The sequence below is a fragment of the Gastrolobium bilobum genome, unplaced genomic scaffold (genome assembly GCF_033153095.1).
Source record: "Gastrolobium bilobum isolate Gb01-03AN ecotype WA unplaced genomic scaffold, APGP_CSIRO_Gbil_v1 utg37744, whole genome shotgun sequence".
Taxonomy (NCBI): Eukaryota; Viridiplantae; Streptophyta; class Magnoliopsida; order Fabales; family Fabaceae; genus Gastrolobium; species Gastrolobium bilobum.
The window spans coordinates 90,263-106,879 of record NW_026895414.1 but is presented as its reverse complement, the minus strand read 5'-3'; the positions used below and the strand labels follow the sequence as shown (position 1 = coordinate 106,879).

Here is a 16,617-nt window from a genome sequence, read left to right as displayed (position 1 = left end):
AGGTTACATTGTTTTGATGTCCATTCCAATAATATTTTCATCTCACGAAATGTCATATTTTATGAATCCTATTTTCCTTTGCTTGAGTCAAGGGTATGTAGTGACTCAAATGTTCATACTCAACCTTTTTATGTTCCACCATCTAATACTGAATATGACTACTATCAAGCTCATAATGATCACACCAGTCCTTCTGTCAATCCTTCTGTCCTACCTGTATCTAATGTTCATCTTCATAATGATCAACCTCATTTTGCACCAATGACTTCCACTAACAGTGACAAAATGCTTCGTCATTCTACAAGAGTTCAAACTCGACATCAATATTTTACAGACTTTCACTGCGGCTCATCAAATTTAGCAGACACCAATACATCCTCAGGTATGACCACTAAACCCCTCCACCCTCTTTCAGATGTTCTTTCTTATTCCAAATGCTCTCAGTCCTATACTATTTTTTGTCATAACCTCACCATTGAAATTGAACGTACAACCTATAAGCAAGCAATTGCATTTCCTCATTGGCAAGATGCCATGAATAATGAGATCAAAGCTCTTGAATTGAATAAGACTTGGTCACTAGTTGAACTCCATCCCAACAAGAAACTCATTGGTTGCAAATGGGTCTTCAAAATCAAAAGAAAACCAGATGGTTCAGTAGATAGATACAAAGTACGCCTGGTTGCTAGAGGTTACACCTAATGTGAAGGAGTTGACTATTTTCAAATGTTCTCCACAGTAGCAAAGATGATAACTATACGCACTCTAGTTGCCATTGTTGTAGCCAAAAACTGGCTTAGAACAACTGGACGTGGACAATGCTTTTCTCCACGGAGAACTACATGAAGAGGTTCTTATGTCATTGCCTCCTGGTATTGTTGGATCGTATCCTAAAAATCCTTATATGGATCAAAGCAAGCCCGTCGCCAATGGAATGCGAAACTAACTCTATCCCTTCAATCCTTGGGATATATTCAATCTGTTGCAGACTATTCACTTTTTGTTCATCATGTTTCTGATTCTTTTATAGCACTTTTGGTCTATGTGGATGATGCAGTCCTAGCTGGTAATGATGCTAGTGAAATTCAGCGGGTTAAAACTACACTTCACAACCAATTCAAAATTAAGGATCTTGGTCCTCTTAGATTTTTCCTAGGTTTGGAGGTCGCTCGTTCTAAAACAAGGGTTAATCCTTAACTAGAGAAAATACACTCTTGAGTTATTGGCTGATTCTAGTCTCTTGGCAGCCTTTAAATCCTTCGATCAAGCTGCAATGCATTCAAGGGTCCTCATGAAGATCCTTCAGCATATTGGCGAATTGTTGGCAGGTTATTATACCAGACCACCACTAGACCCGATATAACTCATGTCATTCACAAGCTGAGTCAGTTTGTATCCAACCCCATGTGTGATCACTACACTGCAGCTTGTTATGTGCTACGTTATCTGAAGGTTTATCCCAGCAAAGGTTTGCTATTTCCACCACTAATTCACTATAGCTTTTTGCATTTGCTGATAGTGATTGGGCTTGTTGCCTTGATACCAGAAAATCTATCACTGGGATGTGTATTTTTATGGGGAACTCTCTAATTTCGTGGCGTTCAAAGAAACAAAATACAAGTTCAAGGTCATCTTCGGAGGTTGAGTACATGGCCCATGCTAGTGCTACATGTGAGATTCAATGGTTAGCCATTTTGTTCAAGGACTTGCACCTTCCTCTGTCTCAATCAGTTCCTATATATTGTGACAATCAAGCTGCTGTGTACTTAGCTCATCATCCCAATTTTCATGAGCTAAGTAAACATATTGAAATTGTTTGTCACATAACAAGGGAGAAGATCACTGCTGGTCTCAATTGTTTACTTCCAATTTCAACTCATCATCAGCTAGCTGACGATTTAACCAAGTCGCTTCACCCTGCTCCCTTTCGAGAAGTTGTTTCCAAGTTGGGAATGATAGATGTTCATCTCCCAACTTGAGGGGGGCTATTACCAGTGAAAATTTCCTTCATGTAATTTTCTGTATCAGTTTTAGTTTTCACGTGATTTAAGTTAGGTAGTTAACTTGGTGACTTTATCATTTTTCTATTTATTCAGTTCCACTTTTTCGGCTAGTTAGTTTACACGTGTAAAGTCTCCTTCACTTGTATATTAGCCCTTGGCTTGTATCAATTTCATTAATTCAATGAGAACATTATTCAGTTTTCTGGAATTCTACTTCTTCTTCATCACTTTGATTAACTACCAAATAAAAGATAATGTATTAAACGCCAAGCTTCCGATCGAAAAGAGAACACTAATTAGTTCAAGCAAACACACTCCACAAGAACACAAACCAAAAATGCACAAAGTGGAAGAAACAATGACAATCATCAAAACGAAACCAGCCCCAAAAGAAAGCTCAACGAATCGACCTTCAAAACGAAACCGAATCAAAGAAGCAACAACATCACAAGTCGAAGAAGAACTTGGAGGAAAACGATGGCAGCGGTGGCGATAATCGTTATAAAACGGTAGCGGACAGGATTGTGGTGGTTATCGAGAAGAATGCCGGAGACGCCAGATAAACGACGGCTACAATATTTTGGGATTCAGGACTCAGGAAGAAAGAGCAAGCTGGTGACCACCCAAATCCAAAATGTATGACTTTTGTTATAAGCTCTTACAAAATATGTATGAGTGGAGATATTCTAACTACCAAAAATTCTTACTACTAACTTACTACCCATTACATCACCATTGGATCAAAGAGAGAGAATGTTAAAAAGTTTTTGAAGAGAGAGAAAATATTAATCTAATGGTGATTAGATAAGTAGTAAGTTAGTAGTAGAAAATTTTGGTAGTGAGAATATCCCTCCTCAATATGTATATATATTTTTTCAATCTTCTCTAATTTTGAATTTTGAATTATATTTTCTCATCTTTATTTTCATTTTTGTTATTATTCTATTTTTTTCTGTTTTTCATTTTTTATTATTTCGTGAATAATCTACTTTGGTGTGTTTATATTTGAATTATTAGGTTTAAACTTGGGGTTATCTAATCTCATGTTGCATGAGAGAAGATTTCTCATGTTGTAGACATATATGTGGTGGGGCCTGCCATTTATAAAAAAAAAAAGATAGGTTATTTTGCCTACTCCCAATTTACCTACCTTTGCCTATCCCTTTCATTATCGTTCGATTACGATCTCATCCAACGTCAATATTTGCAATATAAAATAAATCTTTTTTCCCCTTTCTTTCTCCTCACTTCCTCACACACCCTTTCTCTATTCTTAGCTTTCTCCCTTCCTCGGCGCGGTCAATTTTGAAACCTTACGAATCAAAAAAGAACAAAAAGCACATACCATCGACAACAATCAATTTTGAAACCTCATCTCCTCCAAAATCTCAAAATTTCCACTGTCCATAATTCGATTTCCCAAAGATCAAAACCTGTTTGGAACGAAAGAAATTATGGGAATTTCACATCTAAGTAGATACTGTTGTTAGCAGCTATAGTAATATACCTATACCTATTCATATTATCTTCCATCGGCACCTCTGCATCCGTCCACATTTTTGTCTACACATTTGTGGTCTGATTTTTATTTTTCGCAACAAGTAATTACTTAACATTATATGTTTACAGCAAGAAGTGATCTTCAATTGAATTAAATAACAGTATATTTTTTGCAACAAGTAATTACTTAACAGTATAAGGAAGAGAGTTAACGAAAATGAAACTCTGCATCTGCTTTCTTCTAGTGACAATTTTTGGTGGTAAATTGAGAATTGAAATTTAAGAATTAGGGCACCAAACGTGAGTAATTTTTGGTGGTAATTTTTGTTCTTTTTTGATCAGAGTATCGTCAGGTTTCAAAATTGACCGCCGAGGAAGAGAGAAAGCTAAGGAGAGAGAAAGGGTGTGTGAGGAAGTGAGGAAAAAGAAAGGAGAAAAAAAAACTTATTTTATATTACAAATATTGACCGTTGGATGAGATCCTAATCGAACGGTAATAAAAGGAGTAGGCAAAGGTAGACAAATTGGGAGTAGGCAAAATAACCTATCCCAAAACAAAAAAAATGTCACGGTTTTTTATGGGCCTAAAGGAGATAAAACTACTCCTGTGCAACATAATTGTAATTTTTTCCTTAAACTTGATGACGAGTATAACAAAAACTGTTTGAATTGAAATGCACACTTTTCATTTACAGATTCCAGCCTTAAATAAAGACTTGATTACAAAAATCAGAATCTCGTAATAAAGGCGCCTTAAATAAAAAGGCTTGATTACAGATGATCAGAATTAAATAAAAGACTTGATTACAGATGATCAGAATCTCCTAATAAAGAGCAATTACAAACTCATCAGAATCTCCTAATAATCCTAACATATTAACAGAATATCCTAATAAAGGTGCCTTAAATAAAGGCTTGATTACAGATTGTTACAGCTTTCTTGATACGCCCCCTCAAGTTGGAGCATGGAGGTATGAAATGCCCAATTTGGACAGTAAAAATTGGAATTGTTTTCGCCCAAGTGCCTTAGTGAGGATATCCGCTGGCTGGACATCAGTTCGAATATGAGCAGTACGTATGTTTTTGGAGAAAATATGCTCTCTAATAAAGTGACAATCTAATTCGATGTGTTTTGTCCGTTCATGAAAAACGGGATTCGAAGCAATGTGAAGGGCAGATTGATTATCACAGAACAATTGCATGGGACGTTGATGATGAACACCAAGAGAATGCAAAACTGATTTGAGCCATAAAAGTTCTGCTGTAGCACTTGCCATTGATCTATATTCTGCTTCGGCAGAAGAGCGAGACACAATATGTTGTTTCTTTGTCTTCCAAGAGATAGGAGAGGAACCTAGAGTGACAAAGTAACCAGTAACAGATCGTCTAGTAATTGGACAGCTTGCCCAATCTGAGTCACAATATGTACGAAGCTGAAGATCACAATTGCTGTGAAGGAGAATGCCTTGACTAGGGTTACCTTTGATATAGAGAAGGACGCGGATAACATCATCATAATGGATCTGTTTTGGATGTTGCATGAATTTAGACAGACAGTGAACAGCGTAGCTGAGCTCCGACCGCGTTATAGTCAGATATATAAGTCGTTCTACTAATCTTCTATAGCTTGTAGGATCAGATTATTCAGGTCCATCTGCTTTTGCTAATTGGACATTTGGCTCCATTGGGAATTCCACAGGCTTACAGCCGAGTAGACCGCACTCTTTGAGAATGTCGAGTGCAAATTTGTGTTGGCAAAGAAATAGACCAGAGGAGCTGCGAGCCAGTTCAATGCCGAGGAAGTATTTGAGTTTACCAAGGTCCTTGATCTTGAACCATGTGTGAAGATGATTCTTGACCTTAGTACATAGAGAAGAACTATTGCTAGCTAATATGATGTCGTCCACATATATGAGAACCGCAACAAAATGATCAGCAGTAGAGTATGTGAACAATGTATAGTCAGCTTTGGATTGTTGGAAACCAAAGGAAAGGAGAGAGATACGTAATTTAGAAAACCAGTTTCTGGGTGATTGTTTTAGGCCATATAAAGACTTTTGGAGCTTGCAAGCATATCCAGGTGATCCATTAGAGAATCCAGGAGGAAAACACATATATACCTCTTCATCTAAATCGCCATGGAGGAATGCATTTTGAACATTGAGTTGGTGAAGTTCCCAGCCCTTTGCAACAGCGACGGATAGGAAAGTGCGCACACTAACCATCTTGGCAACTGGTGCAAATGTTTCCGTATAGTCATCATCGGCAATTTGATGGTTTCCAGCTATAACCAAACGAGCTTTGTAGCGCTCAATAGTGCCGTCATATTTGTATTTAATTTTAAATACCCATTTGCAAGGAATGACCTTTTTGCCATATGGAATTCTTGTGATTTGTCATGTCTTATTGGATTCCAAAGCCTGTATTTCAAGTCTCATTGCTTGTTGCCATTTTGGATTGTTCATAGCTTCTTTAAATATGGAATGTTCTTGAGCGTTAGTGACCGCTGCAAGAAAGATTTGGTGCTTGGGAGAAAACTTATGGTTAGAAACAAAATCGGCAATATTGTAAGGCTTACCTGAGGCGACTGAAGGAGAGGTGATATGCGAAGGGTGTGTAGTAGTAGACTTGCAATGATAATCTTTGAGGTAAATAGGAGGTTGACGTTGTCTTGTTGCTCGGTTAGTGATTGGAGATGCAGGAGTCGAGGGAGCCGTTGCTTCGAGGGAGCCGAGGCTTACCTTGTGATATATCTGTAGACACTGGTGGAGGAGTGTTGTATGGAACCGGTGTGGAAGATTCGGCTGTGGGGAGCACAAGTGGTGCATCATCATGGTTCTCAATAGAAGAGGGTAGTGTCCGCTGTAGTACAGGTGGTGAAGTAGAGGATTGCAGTGCAAAGGGAAACATGTTCTCATAGAAAATCACATCACGAGAAACAAAGGTGACATTGGTTTCTAAATCCAAGAGCTTCCATCCTTTCTTATGAACTGGATATCCAAGGAGTACACAACGGCGAGAACGCGAAGCAAACTTGTCCGTCGGTTGTGGCACAGTTGTAGAGTAGCACAAACACCCAATAACACGTAAATGATCATATGTTGGAGCGGTTCCATGCAGAACTTCGAATGGGCTGAAACCACCAAGAAGCTTAGTTGGGGTTCTATTAATGAGATGAACAGCATTCAAGATACAATCACTCCAATAGTCAATAGGTAAATGGCCATCAAATCGTATTGCACGAGCAACATTAAGAATATGACGATGTTTCCTCTCAAAACAACCATTTTGTTGGGGTGTGTATGTACACGATTGTTGATGGAATATTCCTCGATCATTCAACAAAGTTTGCATTTGAGAAGATAAGAATTCTGAGCCATTGTCGGTTTGAAGACATTTCACTGATGATTTGTACTGAGTAGAGACCATGTTAAAAAAATTGCGAATGTGGAAGTATGTTTCTCCTTTATCATGCATGAGAAATATCCAGACATTACAGCTATAATCATCCAACACAGTTAAAAAATATCGGGCACCACTAGAAGAAATAGTACGGTATGGCCCCCAAAGATCACAATGGATTAAATCAAATGCATTCAAACAACGTTTTTTATTAATTGGAAAAACACTGCGAGATTGTTTGGCCCTAGAACAGACATCACAATGGCCAGTATTATTGAAATTTGAAATAAACGGAAGCAACGATAAATAGTGTCTAGAGGGATGGCCAAGTCTTCGATGCCACAACTAAGAAGAATTTTTAGCTTGCACCGCATTTGTTGATGTTTGAGAAACAGTAGAAGATCTCAGCACATACACCCATTCGTGTTCATCACCCCTCCCAATCTTCGTCCTCAAGTGACGGTCCTGTAGGATACAATGGCTATTAGCGAAAAGGACATAGCAAGTATTTGATTTTATTAATTGGGAGACTGAAATAAGATTGCATGTAAGAGATGGAACATAGAGCACATTGGTTAAAACCAACGAAGGTGTTAAAAGAATATTTCCACTTTTAACAGCATATGTACGCATGCCGTTTGGAAGACCAACAGAACAAGGAGGTATAGGATGAATATCAGTCATATAGGCAAGGTTACCAGTCATGTGTTGAGAAGCACCACTGTCAATAAGCCAAAAAGAAGGTGTTGAAGCATTACCAAATAGCTTTTCAGAAGGTGGTTTGGAAGAATCAACTATGGTCAACAATCATTGAACCACATCTGGAGTAAGGTCAGCCAGAGACGCAATACCTTTGGTGTCTCCATCAGCCGGAATGGTTAAAGCATGTGCAACTGGAGCAGAATGAGGAGAAAAATTGAACGTTCTATCAGCCATGGTTATTTTGAACGTTCTATCAGCCATGGTTCTTGGCTGGAAAAAATTTTTGAAGAAAGAAGAAAAAATAAGGAAGCTAGATCGATAGGCTCATGATACCATAACAAAAAATGTTTGAATTGAAATGCACACTTTTCATTTACAGATTGCAGCCTTAAATAAAGGCTTGATTACAAAAATTAGAATCTCCTAATAAAGGCGCCTTAAATAAAAAGGCTTGATTACAGATGATCAGAATTAAATAAAAGACTTGATTACAAATGATCAGAATCTCCTAATAAAGAGCAATTACAAACTCATCAGAATCTCCTAATAATCCTAACATATAACAGAATCTCCTAATAAAGGTGCCTTAAATAAAGGCTTGATTATAGATTGTTACAGCTTTCTTGATAGAGTATTCATCCATAATATTGCACAAGAATCATTACGAATTCAAAACAAGTTTTGGCATAAACAAGTTTTATACTTCTCATGTAGCATGAGAAGAAAAGTTTTGCTGATATAGGTCTTATACATGACATTTTCTAATATATGAGTCATAGTAATTTTTGTCTTTATGACATAAGAAGGCTCATCTTACGTTGCATGAAAAGTATAAAACCAAGCTACTATGATTGGTCTAATGGTGTGGAGTTTGAATAGTTTGTACAAGGTTATATGTATAATTCCTACCTTTGTATAAAAAAAAGTTGTGTAGGATCCATGTATACACATGTGAAGATAAGAGAGAGAAAAAAAAAAAACATAGGCCCCACCTAGAAAGCACCGATATGCAATTTTTTTTGAAAAATGAATGACGGACAGAAAAATTTAAAGTGATCGTGCCCTTCCTGCTCCTTCCAATTAAAAGATGACATCTAGAGGAAATTTTTTTTTTCTCTCTCTTCTCTGCTCTCTCCTCACTCTCTTCTCTCTTTCTCTCTCTTGCGGCCCACTGATTTGGATGTGCACCGGGAGCTCAAAACTAAAGCTCGTGTCAGACACTGACATGTTCCGACACGCGGTTAACATTTTAGGACACGCGGTCAACACTCTGATATGCATTTTTGACACGCGGTCAACTTTTTTTGACATGCGGTCAACGCTCTAACACGCATCCGACACTTTTTTTTAGATCTAAATTTTATTTTGATAACTAAATATAAAAAATAATTTATAAATCAAAATAATTTATAAATCATTTTTTTCTTTTATGGAATTTGACATAAAAAATTAACAAGGTACGAAAAATTATTTTTGCTTTATATTTATGTTATAAAATTTGAATATTTGATTGGTTATATAACTTATTATGAGCTTTTATATGTATTAAATATAAATTATATTATATATATTAAAAATATTATTTAATATTAAAACATGTTCTAACATGTTAAAATTGATATTTTTTAGAATTAATATGTCGGTGTGTCATCTCGTGTCCCCCTATCCCCACACCCTTTTTTGTGTTATTTTGATGAACATTAGATAAAATTATTTAAAGTTATTTTAAAAATTTTAAACCCATAAATAATTTAACTTTTGAATTCATCTTCAAACTGTATTTCTTTTTTGTAAATTTATTCTCAAATAAATACACTTAATTCACGTCATTAGTTTTTTTAAATAAAATTAAAGATTTATAAAATTATTTCTTTCGACATTAAATAATATCATTTTGGATTAGGGAAAAAAGTATGGGCGTTTTAAAAAAATCATACTGCAAAATTTTCAAAACAACATCATCAAGAGAAACACTAATATTAATATAGGATAAAGAATTTCTCCCGTCAACGGAGAAAAATTATCTCTAGTGAGTCTAAAATAATGTTATTTTGGGGCAAAATTCAATGTTTTTTGTAATTCTAATATATTGTAAGGTTATATTAATCTTTATCATTATAATCTTTTAATCTTATAACTTCAAAACAACGTCGTTTTGAGTTCTCCACAGATAATTTTATTTCCAGTGACTAAAGAAATACTTTTTCCAATAATATATATATATATAGAAAAATAAATGAGAATATATTTCTCCTATTACATCAGATAAAATTATCTTGTACACACTTAAAAAATTGAGAGGGGCTCACTAAAAAAAAAGCAAATTGGTCAGATTCACTTTTTTATATATGCAATTTGTCTCGTAAAGCACGAGAAATTATGCTTAAAAAAAGAGTAAATATCTTTTTGGGTCCCTAACAAAAAATACGGTCCTCTTTTTAGTCCCTTACAAAAAAAATTTAATCGGTTGGTCCTTATGAAATTCAAAGTGGACCCATTTTAGTCCTTTTAAATGACTAATGTGGGTTTTTTTGGATTTATGAGGAATCACGATTTCAACTAAATAGGTCCACTTTGAATTTCTTAGGGACCTCGAGACTAATTCTTTTTTGTAAGAGATTAAAGTGGGGACCGTGTTGTGAAACCAATGCGCTTAAAATGAAGAGTTCACTTATACAAGAGTTTTGATGATACCAAACAAGCGTAGAAGCGACGTCAAAGATAATACAACTCGCAACAATAAAAAGTCCAAGGAAACAATTCAAACAAGACAACAAGAGCAAATCATTCAACACACAAGATCAAGGAAATACATTAATTATTATGAAAAGACCCTTGACATATTTCGTAACCTCAAAACATATTCTACAAGTCAAGGAAATACATTAAAAGTGATTAGAGACAAAAAGGAATGCATTACAACTCATAAAACTGCATTATTGATGTTCTGTCAAGAAAGTATTCGAATACTTTCTTGACGGTATTCGAGTACTTGTGCTGAGAACAAAGTATTCGAATACCAGATGAAGTATTTGAATACTTACTGGAAAGTAAGCAGTGTAACGGCTATAAACGGCTAGTTTTGTCTCAACACCTATATAAACTCATCTATTACGAACTAGCAAGTCAAGTTTTACTGTTCCATTGATTTTGCAATCATCTTTGATCATTCTCTTTGAATTAAACTCATTCATTGCTTGTTCTTACTCATTTTGATCATAAAACTCTTTTGAGCTCTATTCTTGTGTCATTGATCAATACCCATAAGTTTCAACTTGTATAATCTGTACTTTAAGAGTACAAATTCATTTCTAAACACTCTCATTCTGTTTATTTGAGTTGAGGGTAATGAGACCCTAGTGTAAAGGTTGCTCATAGCCTTAGAAAGTGAGTGGAAGTGTAAGGATTTCAAGAACCAAAAGTCTTGAAGGTTGTAGTGGTTTGTCAAGCACCCTTGAAGCTTGATCATTAGTGGAAAGTTGAACGGACAACTTCAATCTAGACGTAGGTCACGGTGGTGGTGTCCGAACCAGGATATATAGTGTTTGCAATCTCTCTAACCCTTTATCTTGTTACATTAGCATTATTTGATTACTTGAGCTTATTTAAATTTACACTTTGCATACTATTTGCTTGTATCGATTTCTATTCTTTTAGTCTTGCTTGTGTATAAATCATATTAATTCAAGAAAATCTTTTTCAAGAAAGAAAGTGAGGCATTTTGCGAAAAAAATTTTTAAAACTCAATTCACCCCCTCTTGAATTTGAGGCCACATTTCCAACACGTATTTTTTGTTAGGGACAAAAAAAAAATATTTACCCTTAAAACAATATAACAATAATATTAACAGTTAATTTCTTTGGTTTTTTTTTTTTTTTTTTTTTTGTTTTAAATCTAAAACAAAACACTGGAGCTCCAAGAAGTAAAAACCCTGCCGTGCCGTGGTTTCCCTTGTTTCGTTCTCATGTTGCTCTGACAGTAGATAGATAGTGGGATGAGCTGCGTTTTGCGTTTGGCTATTGGAAGCATTCGTTATTATGCCCATTATTACCACTTCCAAGTTTCTCAAATCACTCCACAACGCTACAATCACTTCTTCTCTTTCGCTTTTACTAATAGGTAAGTAACAACATCATCTTCTCTCTTTCAATTTTCCCTTTCCACAACATAATTTCACTCATTCCTTACAACAACAACATCAATTCAAATCACTCTCAGGAAAACGCCATGTTGGAACAACACAAAACGCTACTTATTCAACCGCAAACGCTGATTTCGACTCGTTTGAAAATAACCAACTTATTGGAAAATCCACGTTGGCGATGGACCTCGCCTCTCTCCTCAACGAACCTAACGAAGTCTCTAACAGAAAACGAAAACCCAAGACTCGCATGGAGCTGAAGCGGTTTCTTGAACTCCGAGTTAAAAAGCGAGTGAAAGAGCAATTCGCGAACGGTAAATTTCGCGATCTAATGAAAAACGTGATTTCCAAACGCGAAACTCTTAGCGGCGCTTTTGATTGCGTTAGGGTTAATTCGAACGTTGATGCGAATTCGAGTTTTGATGGTTCTTTTGTGGATGAGCTGGTTAAAGAGGTTGGTGAAGGGAGTTTTGATGTGAGTGCGAATGCGATTTCCTTTTCGACGAGGAGAAGGTTGAGGAACAAAGAGATCTTGGTGCTTCCCAATTTGAAGCTGAAGGTTGTTCAGGAAGCGATTAGGATGGCTTTGGAAGTTGTTTACCGGCCGGAATTTTCGAAGATCTCGCACGGTTGCCGGAGTGGGAGGGGCCGGTCGGCGGCGTTGAAGTACATCTGCAAAGGTGTGTCTAGTCCTGATTGGTGGTTCACTTTGCTTGTGAGCAAGAAATTGGATAAGGATTTGTTGGATAAGTTGATTTTGATAATGGAGGATAAGATTGAAGATCCTTTGTTATATGGTTTAATTAGGAGCATGTTTGATGCTCAGGTGTTGAATCTTGAGTTTGGGGGTTTCCCCAAAGGACATGGTCTCCCTCAAGAAGGGGTTTTGTCCCCAATTTTAATGAATATATACCTTGACCTCTTTGATAGTGAGTTTTACAGGTTGTCAATGAAGTATGAAGCTATTGAGGATGGAGTGTGTAGTAGTGATCAGGATAGGTCATGCTCCAAGTTGCGCGGTTGGTTCCGGAGAGGATTGGGTGGTAATGGTGTTGTTAGAGTTGGGGGCATGGTTGAGAAGAATTCCGGGAATAAAGTTTACTCTTGTAGGTTTATGGATGAGATGTTTTTTGCGGTTTCTGGGGATAGGAATACGGCTGTTAGTTTTAAGTCTGAGATCCAAGGTTATTTGAAGAATTCTTTGATGTTGGATGTGGGTGATGAGACTGATGTATTGCCTTGTGATGGGTCGAGTGGTATCCGGTTTTTGGGAGCTTTGGTGAGAAAGAATGTTAGTGAGAGTCCTGCTGTGAAAGCTGTTCACAAGTTGAAAGAAAAAGTAGAGCTGTTTGCTTTGCAGAAGATGGAGGCTTGGAATTATGGGACGGTTAGAATTGGGAAGAAATGGTTGGGTCATGGTTTGAAGAAGGTTAAGGAGTCGGAAATCAATCATTTAGCTGATAGTAGCTCTCTCCTGAACAAGGTTTCCTGTTACCGTAAGCCTGGAATGGAAACTGATCATTGGTATAAGCACTTATTGAAGATATGGATGCAAGATGTTCAAGCAAAAAATGCCAAGAGTGAAGAAAGTATCTTATCTAAGTGTGTTGCGGAGCCTGCTCTTCCAAAAGAGCTAAGGGATTCCTTTTATGAATTTATAAAACAGGCAGAGCATTATATATCTTCTGAGGCAGATTCTGTTCTCAAGCTTTTGCCAAATAATAACAGCACAACAGAACATGTGGTGAAAAAAACTGAGATTATTGCCCCTATCTCTGCCATAAAAAAGCGTCTCCTGAGATATGGATTGACTACATCTAAGGGATTCCCCCGTTCTGCTAATTTACTTATCATGCAAGATACAACTGAAATTATTGACTGGTTTTCAGGGATTGCTTGCCGCTGGCTGAAATGGTATGAAAATTGTGCTAACTTTAATGAGATAAAGGTATTGATTTCGGATCAAGTCAGGAAATCGTGCATTCGTACTTTAGCAGCAAAGTATCGGGTACACGAACTTGAGATAGAAAAGCGGTTTGACGAGGAACTTAGCAGGCTTCCATCAACACAGGACACAGAGAAGGAAATGGAAAATGAAGCTTCGGGTGTTCAAGCTTTTGATAATGATGAGGCATTAATGTATGGAATTTCTTATAGCGGTTTGTGTTTGTTGTCTCTAGCCAGAATTGTGACCGAGGCAAGACCTTGTAATTGTTTTGTATTAGGGTGTTCATCTTCAGCTCCAAGAGTCTATACTCTTCATGTTATGGAAAGGCAGAAGTCTCCAAGCTGGAAGACTGGATTTTCAACTTGCATTCATCCAAGCTTAAATAAACGGCGAGTAGGGTTGTGTAAGCAGCACTTGAGGGATTTGTATCTTGGTCATATATCACTTCAGTCAATTGACTTTGGTGCATGGAAGTGAGTGCCTTCAATTATATCAGAATCTTATCAGGATGTTTGGATTTTAGTCATCTATTACTCATTCCATTGAAGATGAAGGTATTGTTGACAATTAGGTGCCAGATGGAACTAAATACGTACTACTTTCCAGCATATTTTCTTGAAGTATGAAGGTGATTCTCGGGCCTTTAATTATGAGATTTTTATTTTTTTTCAATAATTTTTATTTAGCTAATTGTGCTATATTTATGTGGTTTAGAAGGCATCAAAGCATGCAAACAACTATATCTTGGATTTTTTGTGTCAGTTTTTAAGGAGTTTTTACTGCCATCCTGATTTAGATTTGATCTTTCCGTAATCTTTCATAAGGGCAACTGTATTCCCTTGGAAGATCTTGCTGCTGATTTCAAATTATGGACAGCAATCATTATGCTAGCTGAGGGAATTGCCCAAGAATTAAAATTAACAACTAGTTGTCCTACATCAGGTGTGTATCTTTTCATCATTTTAGTGTAAGTTTTATTGTATTTTGATTTCCCAACATGAACGCCACTGAATAGTGAATGCCGAAGATGTTTTAACAGATGACCATCAACATCCATGATGGTTGATGCCAAGCTAATGGATGGAAAAGACTAGTTGTTTTGGAGTGAAATTAAAGCCTGAAGAAGCCTGGTACTCGGTTCCTTCTTTGGTTAACCTCCTTCCAGTTTATCTTTGCTGGGCTAAGAAATCAGGAATTATTCAGGGTTCGGGCATAATTTTCTTTGCTCAAGTCAGCTTTTGAAAGTATTGACCAAAGTTCCATCCTTCACAGACAAAATATATGGATAGCAATAGCAATTATTTTTTCAAATTCTATTTTTAATGAGTTACATTAATGTGTTTGGGAGGCCTTTTATGGCATTGTCTTGGTAGTTTTACTCTAAAGTGGATGATTAAAACTAGTCCTTCAGAAACAAATTTTGGTCCTTGTTTCAAGTGAAGATTTCATGCTATCTTAAGTAAACATTGTATCAGAACTTTATTGTTTTAGAATGCCTATTTGCTACAATGTGGATAAATATAGTGAAGATTTATGCCAGCTTGTGGATAAATATAGTGAAGATGGTGTGCAGTTTGATTTGGACTGTTAGAGGCATTGTCTGGAACCATGGCTTGTCAAATCAACACTTCAAGAATTTTGAATTCACTAAATACCTTAATCAATCCCCATTGAGGTCTCATTGATGCACATAGAATAATTTACAGTTTGAACAGGCTTAACAATGTCTTTTGTGGTGATCTTCTTGTGTTGAAGAGTTTTAAAAATCTATAATGTTATTCAACCGAGTCAAAATTAGAGAACTGCTACGGGTGATTATTACATTGAGCTCTTCTGCTTTTTGGAATTTTATTTTGTCCAGCTACCCTTCTGCAACTTTAATATTTTTACTAAGATGCAAATTTTATTAATCTCTTGCATTCCAAAGCATCAAATGTACGGCAAAGATAGGGCATTCATTTTTGCACGGTGGATGCCAAACAGACACAGTTATATGTATAGAATTGCGATCCTTTTGTTTATTATAGAGACTAGCTAATTAATGTAAATTCTGACGGAAATATTAGTTGCACAGAAATATTTCCTGTGTATGGCTCACAGGAATCGAGTCATAGATTGAAGAGAAAAGAAAGGAGAGAGAAAAAAGAAAAGAAAAGAGAAGTGAATGGTGATAGATTAGCTTGTGGGGTTTTGAGAGAGTCAACATCTATGTAAATGTCGATGCTCGAATGTTTTTAGATTACGGCATTCACACTGCCTACAAGTTTGGACATTTTAACGGGATATAAGTAACTTAAGATCAAACCAATTTTACCCAAACATTTCTAATTAGTTGGTTCGGGTGAATCTACAATGGAGCCCTTAAAGGGAAGTTTGGTATGTTGTCTTTACGTGTAAAACAAAAAATACAGTAGATTGGTTGTCAAATTATTAATTTTATAATCACAACTCAGATTTCGAGTGAGGACGTTGGCTAAACCACCGTCTTAACAATTTTACATTTTACAATGGCATATTAAACGAGATATGATTCCAAAACCGTTTTGTTTTAAATTTTATCAGTCAAAATTTCTGCAGAATTCCTTCTATATTTTTAATATCCAAATAAATAAATAAATATCTGTTATACAATACATATACCATTTGCAAGCAACAAGAATATCTTTCAAATATATTGAAAAGTTATAACAAGCCAAAATGATTTCAACAAAAGGATCTTCTATGATTGTAAAATGCTAGAGTTTCAAAATAAATTAAAAAGCTATCAAAACAATGCTACGAACAGTAATTCTAGAATTTTGTTATTCTTTTAACTAGTGGTCTTGATTCGAGTTCCTCGGAATGTAGCTACTATTTTAAAACTTGATAGGGAGAGCTTTGTCGCTCATATGGTTCTACTCAGCTCGAATTGGATTAGTTG

The 16,617-nt window shown here is 36.2% G+C and overlaps 1 protein-coding gene across 9 annotated transcripts; it reads left to right on the top strand.

Annotated features, from left to right (window-relative positions):
- Positions 1-11,557: 11,557 nt before the first annotated feature.
- LOC133310210 (nuclear intron maturase 4, mitochondrial) lies at positions 11,558-15,300 on the top strand. 9 transcript variants are annotated; one of them, XR_009751429.1, is made up of 4 exons: positions 11,558-11,727; positions 11,827-14,325; positions 14,522-14,639; positions 14,737-15,294. XR_009751429.1 is itself a non-coding variant. In XM_061511132.1 (3 exons), the coding sequence occupies exons 1-3, from the start codon at positions 11,646-11,648 to the stop codon at positions 14,081-14,083; spliced, it is 2,253 nt and encodes a 750-aa protein (XP_061367116.1). In that variant the 5' UTR covers positions 11,558-11,645; the 3' UTR covers positions 14,084-15,300. The 9 variants fall into 9 exon arrangements, 2 of the variants coding, with proteins under 2 accessions (XP_061367116.1, XP_061367091.1); XR_009751428.1 differs by having other exon boundaries at positions 14,725-15,294; XR_009751430.1 differs by having other exon boundaries at positions 14,494-15,296.
- The last annotated feature ends 1,317 nt before the right edge of the window (positions 15,301-16,617 follow it).

What these genes read in the sequence shown, in the direction of transcription:
- LOC133310210 (XM_061511107.1), top strand. Translation starts at nt 11,646, where the DNA reads ATGCCCATTATTACCACTTCCAAGTTTCTCAAATCACTCCACAACGCT. An exon ending in TCTTTCGCTTTTACTAATAG is followed by an intron (nt 11,728 to 11,826) that starts GTAAGTAACAAC and finishes AATCACTCTCAG; the next exon opens with GAAAACGCCATGTTGGAACA.